Below are 17,825 nucleotides of genomic sequence, written 5' to 3' on the forward strand. Positions count from 1 at the left end.
GTAAGTGCTGTCAGCTACAAAGTTTATATTCTTGGTTTGACCTTTGACTGGGCCTGAATTTGAGAGAGAATAGCATCCAAATGTTGTAATTTTTATCATTATATATAATAAATCATTGTAGAACACTGATGTAAATCATGCAAGTCCATAAAGTCACTTGCCAAGGTAAATCAATCTTGCTCATAGTGTGTGCAATACCTGCAGAGGAGCAAATCTGTGTGACACTTTACCTTCTTCTTCATCACATAAAACTGTCTTTGCTCTAATGACTGACAGTTAAAGAGCTTGGTTAAAAAACCAAGAGAATAAATAAAAGCCCCACTGAGATGGCATTCAGAAAATTGTATGAGCTGTAAAATTATTGGGAAAATTGTAAATGAAGGTGAGAGAATGGGGAAACTTTCTTACAGCTGAGAGGTAGAGCAGTTTTTGAAGAGAAGCCTCCCTGCTCCAGTTGTCTGCCATTATTCATTCCCTGGGAATGGTAACAGTTATGGAGCATCACAGGTGGCTGTTTTCTTTTCAAAACTGTTAACTAAGTGTAGAAACTTGAAAATGAACTAAAGTAGGTCTTGTGGTAGACATACATTAGTTAGTAAACATGTTAAATATTCTATTTTATCTTTTATATGCAGCACAATACTTCAGAACCTGCTTTTAATTGGAAATAAGAAAACCAAGGACACATCCATCACTCTAGAGTTAATTTACAGAATTTAAAACTTATTTTCATTTTATTAGATGCTAGTGTCTTTCTCTGCTGTTCTGCTATGGATTATGTAGACACAGAACTTTGTTCAAATTAATTGAGTTTTTCAAATGTTCATCTAAAGACTCTATAGGTGACAAGCATAGTGAGTATAATAAATGACTGGCAATGATGATTGACCTCTCTCCAGAAATTTAACAGTCAGAATTTATAACACTGCTTTTTGGGGCTTATATTCCAGCTGGAAAGATTGAGCTGTTGGTAATTTTGCTGAGGGCATGGTAATATCTATGGATATTACCATGGATTGTAGAAAATAAATGCAAGTGTTTAATGATCAGACTTGCAGGGAAAATATCACACTGATATAAGAAGCAGAAAATTTACCTTCCTACTGTCTATTTCCAGATCATGAAATAAGACATTTATTCACATACTGCTGCTGTCAGTCAAACATGATAAAAAATTGCAGGACCTTTGTTTTACACACATAAGACTCTTTGAACAACCTCTTCTAGTTGTGTCATATTTCTTGTGAGCCATTGCAATTAATTGTTATTTATTCACATGATTAGTATGCCAGGGTTACATCATTTCTCCTTTGTCTGAGCCACTGTGTTCGTATAAGCTTTAAGTGACACTGTCTTGCACTTTCTGATTTTTTTTGTTTTGCTTCTTTTAATGTACTTTCTCTGTTTATATAATTGGCTGTGTAAGGATCTTTGGGATTTAACATAAAGAAGTAAAGGCATGAGTTAAAGATCAGTTCCTTCTCCTGTAGGTAATGTATTCACAAAGTGTTAGCTTCACTCTTTCTTATTTATAAATAATATTCAAACATGATCAGAGATGTGGTGTTTTGTTAATATATAAAAGAAATAATGTCGAATAAATTATTTGAGAGTTTTTTTGATTCTCCCATATTATGCTGATTTTTTTTTTTACAGGTTTTCATAGGTCTTAAATCTAGTTCATCTCATTTAACAGAAATAATGTTGGTATCATTTGTACTTCAAATTCTCTAAGAATAAATAAACCACTTACAGCTAACTAGTCTACAAGGCATAGTCAGCTATAGTAAAAATAATCTTTTGATGTTTAAGGAATTATTTCTTCTTATCCGATTTTAGGATATAGCTACTTTTGTTGATTATTGGAAATTTTCAATAATGAATTGCAGGCTAAAGAAAAAAGCCTCATCTAAGTAAAAATCAATATAGCCCCAGCAACTTCTAAACAGATGTTAGGAAATTAGTAATGGAAATTTTTAATGCTGTGGTTGTGCAAAGGGCTACACCCACATTCTTGAATGATAAAAGCAAATAAACATCCAAGACACTGCATGCTTGTAAACTGTTATTCCAAACATCACTGATCAGGCTGTGCTCTACAGATTGACCTTTTTATCCCATGCTGATATAACAGTCAGTTTGTGTTTTATTTTGGTACTACTATTTTAAATAAAAGTTTGCTGATCCCTTCAACACTCAGCGTGCAAAGAATGATTATCTTAACTCTCTAGGAAAGTTTTAGAATCACTTAAGTGTAAGTATTTCTGGGAATATAGGTAATAAGATAAGAATGCACAGCAGTGATTCCACAATCCTTAGCTGAGTGTGGCAAATCCTTCCCTATACTCTGTACAGCTTCACAGAATTTCTGAAAATGTCTTTCTTTTGTGATCATAGTTTCCAGCACCATCTCCCTTTTTTCCCTATCTCCCCATTTCACATATTGTGGCTGGAAATTCAATGTCCTGCAGGAATGGACATTCAGTTGCTATTTGTTATACCAAAAATAGGTGTAGTGTACAGCAACCTATAATCTCCTTTAGCATTGCAGCTTGCTTACTATGAGTCAGGATTGCAGTGGGAAAAGTGATAAGGGGGTGTGGAGTAGTAGTGAATTCTGGTTTTGTTTTTTCTCTGCGCTAGAAATAATCTTACTTGTGGATCACACCCTGTCGTCTCTTCCTGAAAATTCTTGAAAGGACATTTTAGATTCATATGGTTCACACTTTTATTAGTTGTACAGAAAGAAACTCTAATTTTTGCTTTGTCTTCTACAAAGTGGCAAGAAATTCTTTAAGTGCTAGGGCTAAGGTGCGAAATGAAATCCACACATCTTAACTGAGTTTTCATTGTGTAAGAACTGTTGACTGATGAAGCAGTCCTCAAAGTACCAAGCAGACTTTTCCTCTGGAGTGGTTCCAAGTGTAGGCACAAGATGGTTTGAAGGTGTACTGAAGCTGCACAGACTTACTGGAGCTCTGGATGATGCTAGTGTGTGATGATGCTGCATGCTTCATTTTCTGAGCTCAAGGCAGTTGAAGTTAAAGCTATATACTGGGAAAAAGTATAGCTTTAATCCTCATGCTAAGGATCAAAATACAAGTCATGGGATTTGAAAACAGATTTTTGTACAGCAGCAGATTGAATGGGAATAAGCCATTTCCTGGTGCAGGAGATGTATCAGGACAAGTTATAAAATAAACACATGTAGTAGCACCTCTTTCAATTAAGCCTTGGCTAATGCCTGTGTGAAAGAGACTTAAATAATACATGGGCAGGCATTCAAAGTCCAATCCTTTACAATAGTTTAAGAGTAGGCAGGAGTATTTTATAATGTAGCCATTCTGATTTGCTCATAACTGTATTCCTGTCTTCTGTGGCAATAATGAAAGTGTTACGGCTCAAGACTACTAAAAAAAAAATCATTATCACCTCTAAAAATTCAGAGGAGAAAAGCAAAACTTATTTTAAATATGATACCTAGTTATGATCCAGGCAGTTTGATTTATGAATTTAGAGGAATTTTGATGCTTTATATAAAACTGAGAATACAGAGTACAGCTTTATAGAAGAGAGTGCAAAAAAGCTGAAGAAGCATACTCAATTCTTAACTTCTCATGAAAATAAACTAATTGATTTGAAACAACTTTTTAATCTGTCTTGTAATTCATTGCTCTTGTTGAGAAAAAGATGTTATTTAACTTGATCATCTCTAATTTAGAGTCTTGCAGATTTTTGGAGGGCACTTTTTTCCTATTGTGACTGCTTTAACTCCATTCCTGTATCAGGAAGCAGATGTAATTTGTAGCTGGATATTGCCAGTTAAATATTTGGATGTTTGCAGTGCTCTGAGAACTGTCATACACAGATAAACAGAATGGCTGTTCATTAACAGATTTTTTTTTTTTGTGTTCTTAATTGTATAATGATCAGTCAGATTCCTTCAGAAAATCGTTTAAAAAATGATATTTCATTGTTTGTTTAAAATATATTAAAAAATAAATTCATGTGAATTTTTTTACCTTTGTATTCACGTTTGCCTCTTCCATTTTATCCACAAGTGTCTAATGCTAGTGTTTTGCTTCTTTTATGTTTCTTTATTTTGTTGCTTTTGTTTGAATGTATTATTGTGTTTATATGGAACTGGTCAAAGAACCGTTACTGTATTTTATGTTTGTATCTACATTTTATTTTGCATGCTTAACGTGGCTTTGCCTGGATATTCTTTTTGGTAAGTTCAGAATTTAAAAGCACAATGTTTTTCTGTAGTAAAGTTTGTAACCTGCCACCTTATTTTCCTCCACCTCAAGTAACATAATTATTTTGGTTTTGGCATACTGATTTGTGCTCATGTACTGTTCTGCTTTTGCAAATTATACATATGATAACACTTTTCCTAACTACCATTTTCATCTCTAGCTGAGCTAAACAACATGACTCTGGTACTAATGTGTACTAATGTAACCTTTATCTTCAAAATATAGTTGGCAGCTGTTAAAATGATCAGTGCTGAGAACTCTGTGTGTATTTGACACACACAGAACCTCAGCCTTAGAAAACCATTACAGCTTCTTTGCATAGCCTGGTGGTTACTCTGCGCTTCACAGGTGTTACTTTTCAGCAGTTCTTCTCAAGATCTTCTAAGAACTGTGTGCATGTTTATGTTTCTCTTTTAGCAACAGCTTGCTCAGCTCCAGAAAGAAAAATCAGAGATTTTGAAGAACCTGGCATTATACTACTTCACGTTTGTTGATGTTATGGAATTTAAGGTAAAGTAGTACAAATGTGTAAGTTGTTCTGTCACATTAGGTTTCTGTAATTTTATTCATGAAATAACACTGTATAATGAAATTGCTGAAGTTGAAGCTCTGTTCTTTGAACAGAAAAGAAAAATGAAGCTCTGTCAGTTATTGTAGTAATATGATTTAATTAAATCTTTTTAAGCTAAATTTTCCTTTGTTTTTAAGGACCATGTCTGTGAGCTGCTAAACACTATTGATGTTTGCCAAGTCTTCTTTGATATTGTAAGTTTCTTGGTTTAATCTTTCAAAAATGCTTCTATTCAGAGTCATGTGGGGAGAAGGACTTTTGTTAGTCCAAGAAACATCACATCTCTAGTTATAAATGCAATAGAAATAAAAACAATGTAGGGTTCACATTTCTAACTTTTATGATAAATAGACCTTTCTCAGTAGGTTTCTTATGGACAGTAGTAACAGTATGGTTACCAGACATAAATTTTTTTCAGTAATTTTTTATTTATTGCCTCTGCAAGTTAATTCATAGTCATCTGTATGTTTATACCTTGTGAGACTCACAAGACAAGACTATTACTGGTGTCCACCTAAGCTTATGTGAGGAGGTCACTTTTGGAGTTGACTAAAGCAACTACAAAAGCCATCTATTTAAAACAAAACCACCCCCCTAAAACAAACAAACAAAAAACAACAACGGGGAAAAAAAAAACCCAAACCAACAAACAAACAGGAAAAAAGCCCCCAAAAGAAAACCTCAAATACCTTTTCCTGTTGCTTTTAACTTTCTTAATGTCACTGTGTTAGTTTTTGTCATTATTCTAAATTTGGCCAACTTAGATTCATAATATGAAAAAGGAAGAGATATGTATTCTGTGGAATGATGTTACAAGGCCAGTGGGATAGGTGCTAGTCTTTTACATTAGGGTCCTGTTGAAATACAGTTCATAGGCATGGCACTGCTGACTGCTTAGTAAACAAGAAAATTTTTCCTATCTATCAGGTAATCTGTGACACTTTAGCCTGGAAGGATTTATTTGGATGGTTTGCTTTCATTAGTGCAAGCAGTTATGGAAATCTGAATAAATATATTAAGGGTGTACAGAGTTGTATGCCACCAGGACAGGAACTTTGTTACAGTGAATATTTGAAAATGCTGAAAATCAGGGGAAATGTAAGGAAAAATGTTTTATGCTTGTCTGTAAAAGCTTTTTAAATTATAATTTACTGGTTTTCATTTCTAGACTGTAAACTTTGATTTAACAAAGAATTACCTAGATTTGATTATAACCTACACAACACTAATGATACTGCTGTCCCGAATTGAAGAAAGGAAGGCTATTATTGGATTGTATAACTATGCTCATGAAATGACACATGGAGCGAGGTAAAAAATTAATTGTATAAAAGATGTGTATAATGCTAGTGATAGTAATAGCTACACCTCAGTGAATTGTTTGTTGTTGCTTCTAGTGACAGAGAATATCCACGCCTTGGCCAGATGATTGTGGATTATGAAAATCCTTTAAAGAAAATGATGGAGGAATTTGTACCTCACAGTAAAGTATGTAACCCTTGTTCACAGGCATGCAGTAACCTTAACTGGGGGAAACAGAGATAAAAGTAAATATGCAAGAGTTTGTTTTGTTGAAGTCGTTTTGGTATAAATTTACATGAAATTTCTGCTTGCATTGAATGTCTAGGGCTGGGGATTTGTACCCTATTAAAAAGCACGACCTACAGAAATGCAGGAATGATAAGACCCATTAGTAAGGTGCCATTTTATTCACTAAGAATTAGAAATTAATTAAAGATCAGCTGTGGATCATCTGAGAATAGCTACTTCTGTGTTTTGTGTAGACCTGTAGCTTGAAATTAAAGAGATTCACAATGTTTCTCTGAAGTTGGTTGTTTTGCTGGATTGCTGTCCTAGATGAATGTGATTTTCTGTATTGTAACCTGAGGGTTGTTTTGGATTGTCCTTAAACTGGGAATCCTGGAGATGACCACTGCCTCTTTAACAGTAGCTCCTGTACTCAAAAGCTCACACTCTGCTGAGCTGCCTTCACTGAGTTAAAGGAGCTCAATTCCTTTAGTCCTTTCTGTACAGGTGTTTCTAAGTTTCTGTTCTTACACAATTGGTTATGTTGCAGTTCCATGATGTTTTATCTAGGCTGTATTTTCATGCAAGAACACCTTGGAAAAGTTATAGAAGCCTCACCATAGTCAAAATATATTCTGTTTTATCACTTCCCATTTGTTCACTAGGTTTGCTGTTCTGTCAGAGGAAACTAGATTTCTCTGATCAGGGCTTACCAACTATTACAAAGAAATTACTTTCTAGGTGCTTGCAAATTACTTGCTGAACAATTGCAACTTACTTTGGAATCTTTGGCAGTAGCTTAAGTTAAATTCTAAGTTATTAGAGTCTAAACTTTTTAAGGTTTGGTTATTTCTTTAGCTGTTTTGAAGTTTAGGTGCTGGTTGTGTTTTCCTTCTCTAGTTTTCTTGAGATTTTTCTCTATTTCCTTAAACTTTTCAGTATTGTCACTAGAAGCTCAGAGTTTTCCAGCTACTTTCCTAAGTTCTCTGAAGTGAAATAGTTTCCAGTACTTCCAACTTGTCTGTAATCTTACTGTTGTTAACTTTCCACGATTCCTGTCTTGTTAATACTTACTTAGCTGAGGGTAGTCTTTTGTGGTGCACATTTTAGCAAAGATGCTTTACTTCTCAGTATTATCTTTGTTTATGGTCTGGTATTTAATAGTGGATCAGTCCTTTCCATTGAAGCGTTTGTAAAGATGCCTTTCAGTGTGATTTTTTTTTTTTTTTTGCTCTTGTGCTTATTCTGTGCCAGAAGTATGAATTGGGGTCAGGGATCTTTTTCAGGTGCCATACTACAGAAACATATTCTTGGGTGTGCTCTCATGGAGCTGCACACTTAGGTTGTCATTCTGTAATCCCACTGCTTTGCAGCAAACCAGGTAGTTGTTATTTAGTCCTTTACATTAGCTTCAACAGATAACTTGTTCTTTTTGGTTTTTTTTTTAGTTTTTTTTTTTTTGGCTGAGTGACCTCTGCTCTCAGTCTGCCCAGATCTGGCTCCCTGAGGATTCATTCAAGCACCAGTATTGGTACAAAAGTCAGGGAAAAGACTTAGGATACACTTCCCTGGATAAGCTTAATTTGGTACAGAGATATTCCTGTAGACATTATCTGCTCAAAACGATTATAGTGTGCTACCATAGGGAATGGCATACTAAGGGAAGTGGCAGTACATACAACAACTGGGATGCTTGAATAAATAATGAACAACTTCCAGTTGTGTGTGAGAGGACTTCTGTGCCCTATTTTTTTTTTTTGTGTCCCTTATTCTGAACTCAGAATTTTGTAACTAACTAAAAATAATAGAGATCAAACTCTCTTGCTTCTTTGCATCCCTCTTCTAGCCTGGAATAATCTTTTATATGTTAAATAAACTAGATGCAATGGGCTTTAACCTTACATATAATTTCAAAACCTGCTCACTAAAATGTTTTGATGACTGTTAGTAATAATGCTGAGGAAACAGCTGTACTGATGAAATAGTACTAATCATTAGCCTTCTTTCTAGTCCCTTTCAGATGCTCTGATTTCACTCCAGATGGTCTATCCTCGACGAAATCTCTCAGCTGACCAGTGGAGAAATGCACAACTACTGAGCCTCATCAGTGCCCCCAGTACAATGCTTAATCCTGCACAGTCTGACACAGTATGGTCTTTTAATTTACATTCTATGATAGAGTTAAGTAAGGTTTTCTGTAAAATAGTTGTCTGTTGGATTACCTCTACATGAATTTAATCAGGGAAGGAAATACACTGATTAGTACAGGGGAAAAGTTCTCTCATTAAGTAAAATTTCTGTTACATTAACTCATGCCTTCAGTTTCGCTATTTTGTTGACCAGAAGATGAAAGTCAGCTATGTTAACTTCTGCAGTTGTGGAGGGGAGGAATCCTGTGTACCCTCTCAGGTGTCTGCAAGCCAGGAGACTGGAAATCAGAAATGGTCTTCCCTTTAAAATTTGTGTTTGCACTTTTGTCTCAGTTGTGATATGAATGGTTCTCTTCCTGGAAAAAACTGAAGCTTTAACAGCTGTCAAGTCATGATTAGTATCCATCACAAGCTTTTAATTCTCAAATATTGTTAAATACAATGCTTATTGAAATAAATATTTGTCAAAATTTGTTCGAGGTGTTGGAGGGTATGGAAGCTCACTTAATAACTCTAACCTTCAGTTTCTGAAGTGCTGAAACACTGAATCACTGACAGTGGTCAGCAACCTTCTATGATTCTTCAGCATTTAAGGCCTTGTTTGTCCCTTTTTGCTAAGAAGTACTTATAACTAGTGAGCTACAAATTACTATTTTTTTTAACAGATGCCATGTGAATACCTATCTCTGGATGCAATGGAAAAATGGATAATATGTGAGTAAAATATCCTGAAATGGCTCATGGTTGTATTAATAAAACAGGTTAACATTTAAAAGACTACTTGCTTTCTTTACTGTGTAATAGCTGTTGTATTCAAGTAAGATTCTAGAGAGCTTGATTGAATTTCATTTGTACTAACATGCAGTGTAGCTAAAATTCAGCATGTGCTGTTGGAAGAGTGTGTCATCAGTTTGTTCCAGACTTTGACTGGAAGTGAGGGCTTCAGTAATTCTGATGAAAATAGTTAAGTAGTGTCAGCATGAAGTAATTAATTTCACAAAAAAATATTGCAAAAATACCTTAATTAGAAGTGAGGAGGTATTTTTTATATATTAGAAAATGTTATCCTCTAAAGAATTCAATAATGATCTATGCAAACTATTTAAGACAAAATAATCATCTCACTGTTCTCTTACTGTCTTTGTGCATCTGATTTGTGACATACATCAATGTGAACTTTTGAAGTTGGATTTATTTTGTGCCATGGAATCCTAAATAGTGATGCTACAGCTTTGAATCTTTGGAAACTTGCACTTCAAAGCAGCTCTTGCTTGGCTCTGTTTCGAGACGAAGTGTTCCATATTCACAAAGCTGCAGAGGATTTGTTTGTAAACATAAGAGGGTAAGTTTTTGTTCTTCTTTCACAATCTCTGCTAAAAACACCATATTTCTTGAAGAACTGTCTCAAACAGGTTACTTCTGATTCACATAAGTTCTGCTTAGGTACACAAATATTTTTGCTTGGTATCTTGACTGTTTCTTTAATGCATAAGTTTTAGGGGCATGATTTCATAACCACCACACCTTTTTTTATCTCAGTTCTGAAAGCCTGGTGAGTCAGTCTCTAAAAAGGCAAGTCTAATGATTGATGATCTCACCCACAAATCTTGATCTACTGAAGGGAAATGATGTTACGAATGTGGAGTTTGCTTGAAAAATTGCATCTTGCTGCCACTGTTTTTGCAGTACATTATACGAAAACTCAAATAAAATTGAGACCTCTACCAGCAAGCGCCAGGAGCACTTCAGTAGAAAGTATTTTTGGTTATCTAGTTCTGGCATTTAGCTCTCCTCAGGAGCTGGTTTTCTGCTGTATCCTAACATTGTAGCTCTTCTCAAGTCCCACTCAGCTCTTTCTAAAATGTGCTGCTGATTTTTGTACCATATCTGATTGGTTTTTACTTGCAGCTACAACAAGCGTATTAATGACATCAGAGAGTGCAAAGAAGCTGCTGTTTCACATGCGTAAGTGTCTTAAGAAGTTTTTCTGACAGATGTTAGGATTGATGTTCTTAAAACAAAATCATAAAGATTGTACAAATAGAATTTGTCAAATGCTGAATTAGTCATGCATTTTCAAATGAGATCATTTACTGATTGTTGTTTTAAATCTGGATTTGCTTAATGTTATTACTGATTTAACTTCCCAAGTTTTAGATTATTTCTCAAGTTATCAGAATGGAAGCATTTAGTTTATTCATTAGTTATGTTTTGTCTGATTACAAAATGTTAATGCAGATTAAATTAAAATGTGTTAATGTAGTCAAGTGCACATCACAGAGAGGGGACAGAGAACGTGGGGTTTAAATTTATTGATGCTTCCAGAATATATAGTGTTGGGGATGAGGGTGCCAATTTTCTGAACCACATTCTTCAAAATCCTGAACTTTTGAAGTTGATATAGTATAATCTGCTTATGTCTGGTCTTAAATGCTTTTGAAAATCAAGTCTTCTGTGCCTAGCACAGTGGATAATGCATGTTCTTTTGATGCAGGGGTTCAATGCACAGAGAGAGACGCAAGTTTTTACGTTCTGCACTCAAAGAACTAGCCACTGTCTTGTCTGATCAGCCAGGCCTGCTGGGTCCCAAGGTAACTGACAGCTCTTATGGTTTGCATTTGTGCAAAAACCAGGGTATTTCTCAATGCTAAATCCAATATTTATTTTCTTTGGGGGGGAAAAAAAATACTCTTCACTCTGAGAAAACCTACTTATTTTCTTTACTTCTTGAGTTTTAGAGACTAGTTGCTTCTCGAGTGCACCAGCTGTTCAGCTGTTGTGTATATTGATAAGCTTGTGAACAATTTTTGTTTTTCAGGCACTTTTTGTATTTATGGCATTATCCTTTGCTCGTGATGAAATTATTTGGCTTCTTCGTCATGCAGATAACATGCCAAAGAAGAGTGCAGATGATTTCATAGATAAGTATGTTCATTTTTAATGTAATACCCTTCATTAAATTCATTCAAAATTTCACAGACAAAATAAACTTGAAGGCAATGGAATCTCAGAAGAGGTTGGCTATGTGGAGCAGCTGGGAATGCTCAGAAAATTTTTATGTGGGAATATTAAGTGTCCCATCAAAACAGAAAACTAGCAATACTGTCCTAGGAATTAGAGCACATCAATGAAAATTCATTTATATAATAATAATAATAATAATATTTTGTCTTTTTAACTTTGAATAGGCAAAATTAAAGCTTTTTAATGTCTTCACTGATTTTGCATTGATCAAATCAATGAAAGGGGCAAGAATACTTTGAAAAACCTTTATTTGTTGGTTCGTAGAATGTCTCATGTAGCAAAACTGTCTTTTAAATCAGCTAAGCTTTATTTATGCAATATAGCATTAGTGGCACCATAAACAGATGTTAAAAATGAGAAATATGATTACAACATCTTACAAATGTAGATGGGAGGCTTCTCAATATTATTGGACACAAGATTGAATTGGAAGACTGCAGGATTTTAACCAAGTAATAATCATAAGGCGATTTATAGAGCTGGAGTGAGTAAATCTTGAAATCTTTCCACTGGATTTAGGTGCTAAGGAAAGATGGAGGTTCCAGAGCTTCTCTGAAACAACCTATGCAAGTATTTAACCATCCTAATGGCTTGGGGAAAAAAAAAAAACAAAAAACAAAAAACAAACAAACAAAAAAAACCCTTGTATTTTTCAGGTTTAACCACTTTTTCAGAAAAACATTTTTTCGAATTCAGCTGTACAGAAGGGCTTCTTATTCAGAAAATGAACTGAATAGTTATACAAACCTTTGAGGATTAATATGGTGGTATCTTGCTAACTTATATCCTGTTGAGTGGATTTGACCTTGCAGAGAAAATTACCTATGCTCCTTTTGCAACATTAACAAATATTTTCGTACAGAAATAAACTATTGATAATTGTTTTCAAAGCAAAGTGTAGGAGTAAATCCCCTTGAGAAGCATTCCACTGATAGAAATTTGTTTGAATATTTTGAGTGATATTTGTAAGCTTTTCCTTGTCTTTTTGTCTAGGCACATAGCTGAGCTAATATTCTACATGGAGGAGCTCAGGGCACACGTACGAAAATACGGACCAGTGATGCAGAGATATTATGTCCAGTATCTCTCTGGCTTTGATGCAGTGGTCTTAAATGAGCTCGTGCAGGTATGGCAACACCATGGTTCTGAGTTCTCAAATGCAAATTTTAACAAGAGCCTTTTGTCCAAAATGCCATCATTAAAATGCATCCCAGTTTGTGGGTTTTGATGAACGTCACGGAATAAAGGAAAATAGCTTACTGTTTAATTCTGGGATTTAGAGTGGTACTCATGGTTTCTGTACAGAATCACAGAATATCCTAAGTTGGAAGGGACCCACAAGGCTCATCAAAGTCCCAACTCCTGGCCTTGCACAGTTCACCCCAACAATCTCACCCTGTGCCTGGGAGCATTGTCCAAGTGCTCCTTGAGCTCTGGCAGCCTTGGGCCTGTGACCATTCCCTGGGGATCCTGCTTAGTGCCCAGCCTCTCCCTATGGGAGAAACCTTCTCCTAATACCCAGCCTAAACCTCCCCTGATGCAGCTTCGTACCATTATGAGTGATATGAATACTGAAGTATACAAATTCATACATTAATACTATGAAACACTGTTATGTTTGGAGTTATGATTGAAGCAGGTACTGTCACTGGAGGAGTGTAGAAACCTTTTCTTATTTAGCCCAACCAAGAAATGATAAACTTTCTGTAGTGCTTTGGTTTTATTCCCTAGTGACCCCATTAGATAGAACACAAACTGAAACAAGGAGAAAAAAATAGACATGAATTTTAGTTGCCATTAATTCATAATAGCTGTCAAGCACCAGATTAGACAGTGATTGAGTAGTAATTTGGATTTTTTCAGCCTTTGGGTTTCAATGTCAGTTATTGCTGGACTTATGAGAAACTTCTGCATTGCATTACTTAACAGAAGTGTGGTCCTATTAATGGCTAAAACTAAAAATATTTGTTGCATTATGTAAAATTTGAATGTTTAGTAAAATAAACTTGAATTTTTAATAAAAAATATTTGAGAGACAGGTTTTTTGGAGGTGAAGTGATGCTGATGTGGGCTCCATTGTATCCTGCTGCAGCAAAGTTTTCTTTGCAGACAGGACAGAAAATGCAGTATAGCTGTGTTTAATGACAGATTTTCCCATTTTGAGCTGATATTGATTTGCAAGCAATCTTTTCTAGGTATTTGTCATCAATCAATGAATTAAAAAGTGAAAGCTATTGAGTAGCACTGTTTGAAATATTCCATTGATTAAATTACCACTTGTAGGTTTGTGAACATTTCAGAGTATAACTGATAAATGGGGCGTGGATATTGACATTGTTTCATAAACCAAGTTTAAAGTAATAATAATAACAATAGCAACAACATTTATTTTAGAATCTTTCAGTGTGCCCAGAGGATGAATCAATCATCATGTCCTCATTTGTAAACACAATGACTTCACTAAGTGTGAAACAAGGTAAGTTTAAATGATCTTGGAAGATTGGTAACAGACTGGCAGATTTCTCTGAAATGAGTTTCTTTCATACAATCAGTAGAAGATGAACTGCATTTGTTCCCTTGTTTCTCTTTCATTTCTGTATCTGCTTGTTGTGGTGTGTCCCTATTCCAGAGGATGCTATTGGGTAGTAATCCTACCTTTTAATATAGAAAACGTATCACACATACTTTCATCTTGATATTTTAATTCCTTTTACTGCAACTGTATTGGATTAAAATTCTTTCATAAAAACATGAGATTCATTACCCAAATAATTCTTTACTACTTTGGGGTTTTTAGAAAGTCTGATATAGTATATCTGAATATATTATCATTTTCTATGGATTTTCTGTTCTATGTTTTTCCCTGATGCAGTTGAAGATGGAGAGGTATTTGACTTCAGAGGAATGAGGTTAGATTGGTTTAGATTGCAGGTAAGAACTGGTAAATACACAACTTTCATTAACTTAAAACCAAAATGTTTCATAGATTACTCTCACACTGCAAGTGGGTGACAGGCTATCTAAAAATAACCTACTCTTAAAATCAAACAAATACCTTAACAGATAATGTGCTATGTAATGATATAACTTTATCTGCTTTGGGTACTTTTTGCATCCCTTGGGATGTTTATAACAGTTCAGAAATAGAATGTGTTGAGGCTGAGTTGTTTGGTGGGTGTGCAGAGTGTGATTCAGTGTGCCTACACTGGTAAGGGAGAGCTTACAAATGTGTAAGCTTATATACTAATAAATCCCAACACATTTGTTCTGCAGTTTATCTGTGAATTAGTGCCATATCCAGTGGTTGTTTAGAGATGTCCCTGAAAGGCAGTTTGCTTTTTTAAAGCTGTAGTGGAAACAGAAGAATCCCTTCATGGTCTTTAATTATGCAGGTGTCCTGTGCATAGTGCAAACAGTATTTAACATTGCTGTTGAGCAACAGCAGTGGAATTTGCACAAAAGCAAATTAAAAGCAGATATGTCATACAAGGCAGCAGATATGTCTGTTATTATGTATGTATTAAAATATAACATACAGATTGTGTTGTCTTTCCAGGCCTACACCAGCGTTTCCAAAGCTTCGCTTGGTCTTGCAGACCACAGAGAACTAGGAAAAATGATGAACACAATCATTTTCCACACAAAAATGGTAGATTCTTTGGTGGAGATGTTGGTTGAAACCTCAGATCTTTCCATCTTTTGGTATGCTACTAACTTGACTGTGAAAGTTTTTTTTGCTTGTTTGTTTGTTGTTTTTTTAATTCTTTTTTATTTGTCCTTGCAAGTGTCATTTTTAAATAGCATACTTTGTAGGGAGATAGGCCAGTGGAAGAATTTATTGGAATTTCTGGTTTCTAGCAGAATGAGTTTGGAAAAGGTATTGATGAGCATCTGTCAGAGATCTTCACCAAGCAGTCATATAATTGATCAGGAATCATTTGCAGATTTTTTCCTTAATACTTTTTGGCTAAAAGTACAAGTTTTCACAGTCCCTATGTGAAAAATGTCAGAATAAAAATATGATAATGATAATAATAATAATAATAATAATAATAATAATAATAATAATAATGCAAAATAGATTTGCAAACAGAATGCATTAGAGGTGAATGCAGAAAACAAACAAAAATTATGAAAGCAGTTTTTGCTACACAAAACATGTTTATGGTCATGTTTGTTTTGTGTGAAGTAAACCTTACTTGCAGAAAAATATATATATTTAAATGTCTCATTAATAACTGATGAATTCTGTTCAGTTTTTATAGTCGTGCTTTTGAGAAGATGTTCCAGCAGTGTTTGGAGCTTCCCTCTCAATCAAGATACTCAATTGCATTCCCACTGCTTTGTACTCACTTTATGAGCTGTACCCATGAACTATGCCCTGAAGAGGTAATTTTGACATTTTAGATATTTTCATCTCTTATTCAATGTAGAGTGAACTAGAGCTGAACACTGCAAGAAGTTGTTTGTTATGGCAATTTAATATTCGAGGGAGGAGAGTGCTAAAAATGTAAAAATGGAGGTAAAACAAGTAGATATCTTGTTACATGAGTCTTCATGCATAAATCTCTTAAGTCCTTTTCTCAAGTGAGAAAGCATTTTGGTCTTTGCTTTAAAGAGGGATTAGCTAGGGTGCAAATATTTTCAGACTTTTCAGGCTTATATACTAATAAATCCCATATGCCTGTTAAAACTTAGAAGCAACAGTTTTCCTGTTAAATGGTTCATAAACTCATAGTTTGGAGAAGGAAATAGGAAGTTGGGGGTTCTGTATGGCTTGTTACATTTCTTCAGTAAGAAAACAAAAAATAAATGATACACAGGATAATGCAAGCATTTGCTTTGGTCAGAACTGGGTAATGGAAACCTTGTTGGTTAGAGTTGGAATTTAAAAAATACTTTGTTGCTTGAAGAAATGGACTCTTTGTTAAAGGAAGCAGATTGAATCTGAGGAAATTCTTTCTATTTTTGTTGTAAGAGCATAAATCCTTTAGTACATTTCCTGTCTGTTCATTGACTTTGGAATTAGTCTGGGAGTCAACTTTGCCATTTTTATGTAGTGCTCATGAAAATGTTGTTTTCATTCCTAGCAGTGCTCATCTGAAACAATTAGTTGAATAAGATTTATTGTAATATACACAATATGGGGTTTTCTTGTTTAAACATAAAATTCTTTTCTGCTAAACTTCATTACAATATACATCTATATAGGTATTTTCCTTGTATGCTTTGCTTTAAATAGCTGCTAATACTATTTATGCTAGACAAGCATTATAAAGTTTCGAGGAGTGCTTATCCTTTCAGGACAAGAGACATCTTTGAGAACAATTATAGTAACAGTAAGAAATCAGTAGCCAAAGCCCACTGTTCAGTAGTTACTATGCATTCAGCTGCAGCAAGCACATTTTGTCACAGCCAGCAGAGCTTGAAATTCAATATCTGAATTGTATGCCTTGGTAACCATTATCATTTTGGAAAAATAATCTTTGCTGTGCTGTGTACAGTGTGTCATAGTGTGGCTGACAGAAAGTAAAGATCAGTGGTGAAAGGAGGATTTCAGCAAGACAGAGTGTGCTTATGCAGATCTAGTGACAAAGGAACAGAATCCAGAAATTAATGCAGCAGGGCTTTATTTTTGACTTTTTCAGTGATGTGAAGAACACTGCTTTCTCTATAGCTTGAGCTGCATGCTCTTTTCCCCCTAGACTTAGTGTTGGCACATATTAATGAAGAGGACATTCACAGAGATCTTGGAATATTGGACACATTTAAGTTAGATTTGGTCCAAAACTAAATGTGAAAACCTCTTTCTTAAAAAAAATTTTTGCCTCTTTTTACAAAAAATATTTTTAATGGTGACATGGAATATTTCATGGTTGCTTCCAAAAAGGAAAAAATAGCCTAGAGTCAAGATTACTGAGGACTAATTAATTTATTATTTCCCATATCCTAGTTATGTGATTAGTGAACTCTTCTCTGTAGGACTGGTGGGAAAGAGAAAATCCTGCTTACTTTTCTCCTTTCTTCACAGCGACATCATATTGGAGATCGTAGTCTTTCCTTGTGCAACATGTTCTTGGATGAAATGGCTAAGCAGGCTCGAAATCTTATCACAGACATTTGCACAGAGCAATGTACACTGAGTGATCAGGTGAGCATGGTTGTGTCTGTTTTAATTCTCCTTTGAGATTTTCTCTGTTCAGCTTTCTGGATGTTTTCTGTTCAAATACTTTTTTTTTTTTCCACCTCTGTATTTGGGTAAACTTTCCGTTTATAAAATTGAAGGTGATTTGA

At 34.8% G+C, this 17,825-nt stretch overlaps 1 protein-coding gene across 2 annotated transcripts in view; it reads left to right on the forward strand.

Moving 5' to 3' along the window:
* The window catches only part of NCKAP1 (NCK associated protein 1), a 60,113-nt gene that overhangs the window by 16,971 nt on the left and 25,317 nt on the right, over window positions 1–17,825 (forward strand). For both annotated transcript variants that reach the window (XM_062506678.1, XM_062506677.1), the window contains 16 exons: window positions 4,677–4,769; window positions 4,968–5,024; window positions 5,999–6,141; window positions 6,228–6,318; window positions 8,368–8,505; window positions 9,173–9,221; window positions 9,693–9,849; window positions 10,416–10,472; window positions 11,002–11,098; window positions 11,326–11,432; window positions 12,525–12,657; window positions 13,926–14,007; window positions 14,404–14,462; window positions 15,088–15,233; window positions 15,788–15,920; window positions 17,563–17,682. In XM_062506678.1, coding sequence (XP_062362662.1) covers window positions 4,677–4,769; window positions 4,968–5,024; window positions 5,999–6,141; window positions 6,228–6,318; window positions 8,368–8,505; window positions 9,173–9,221; window positions 9,693–9,849; window positions 10,416–10,472; window positions 11,002–11,098; window positions 11,326–11,432; window positions 12,525–12,657; window positions 13,926–14,007; window positions 14,404–14,462; window positions 15,088–15,233; window positions 15,788–15,920; window positions 17,563–17,682 — 1,662 coding nt within the window. The remainder of the gene's footprint in view (window positions 1–4,676; window positions 4,770–4,967; window positions 5,025–5,998; window positions 6,142–6,227; window positions 6,319–8,367; window positions 8,506–9,172; window positions 9,222–9,692; window positions 9,850–10,415; window positions 10,473–11,001; window positions 11,099–11,325; window positions 11,433–12,524; window positions 12,658–13,925; window positions 14,008–14,403; window positions 14,463–15,087; window positions 15,234–15,787; window positions 15,921–17,562; window positions 17,683–17,825) is intronic.

Source organism: Cinclus cinclus, chromosome 21, assembly GCF_963662255.1.
Source record: "Cinclus cinclus chromosome 21, bCinCin1.1, whole genome shotgun sequence".
Classification (NCBI taxonomy): domain Eukaryota; kingdom Metazoa; phylum Chordata; class Aves; order Passeriformes; family Cinclidae; genus Cinclus; species Cinclus cinclus.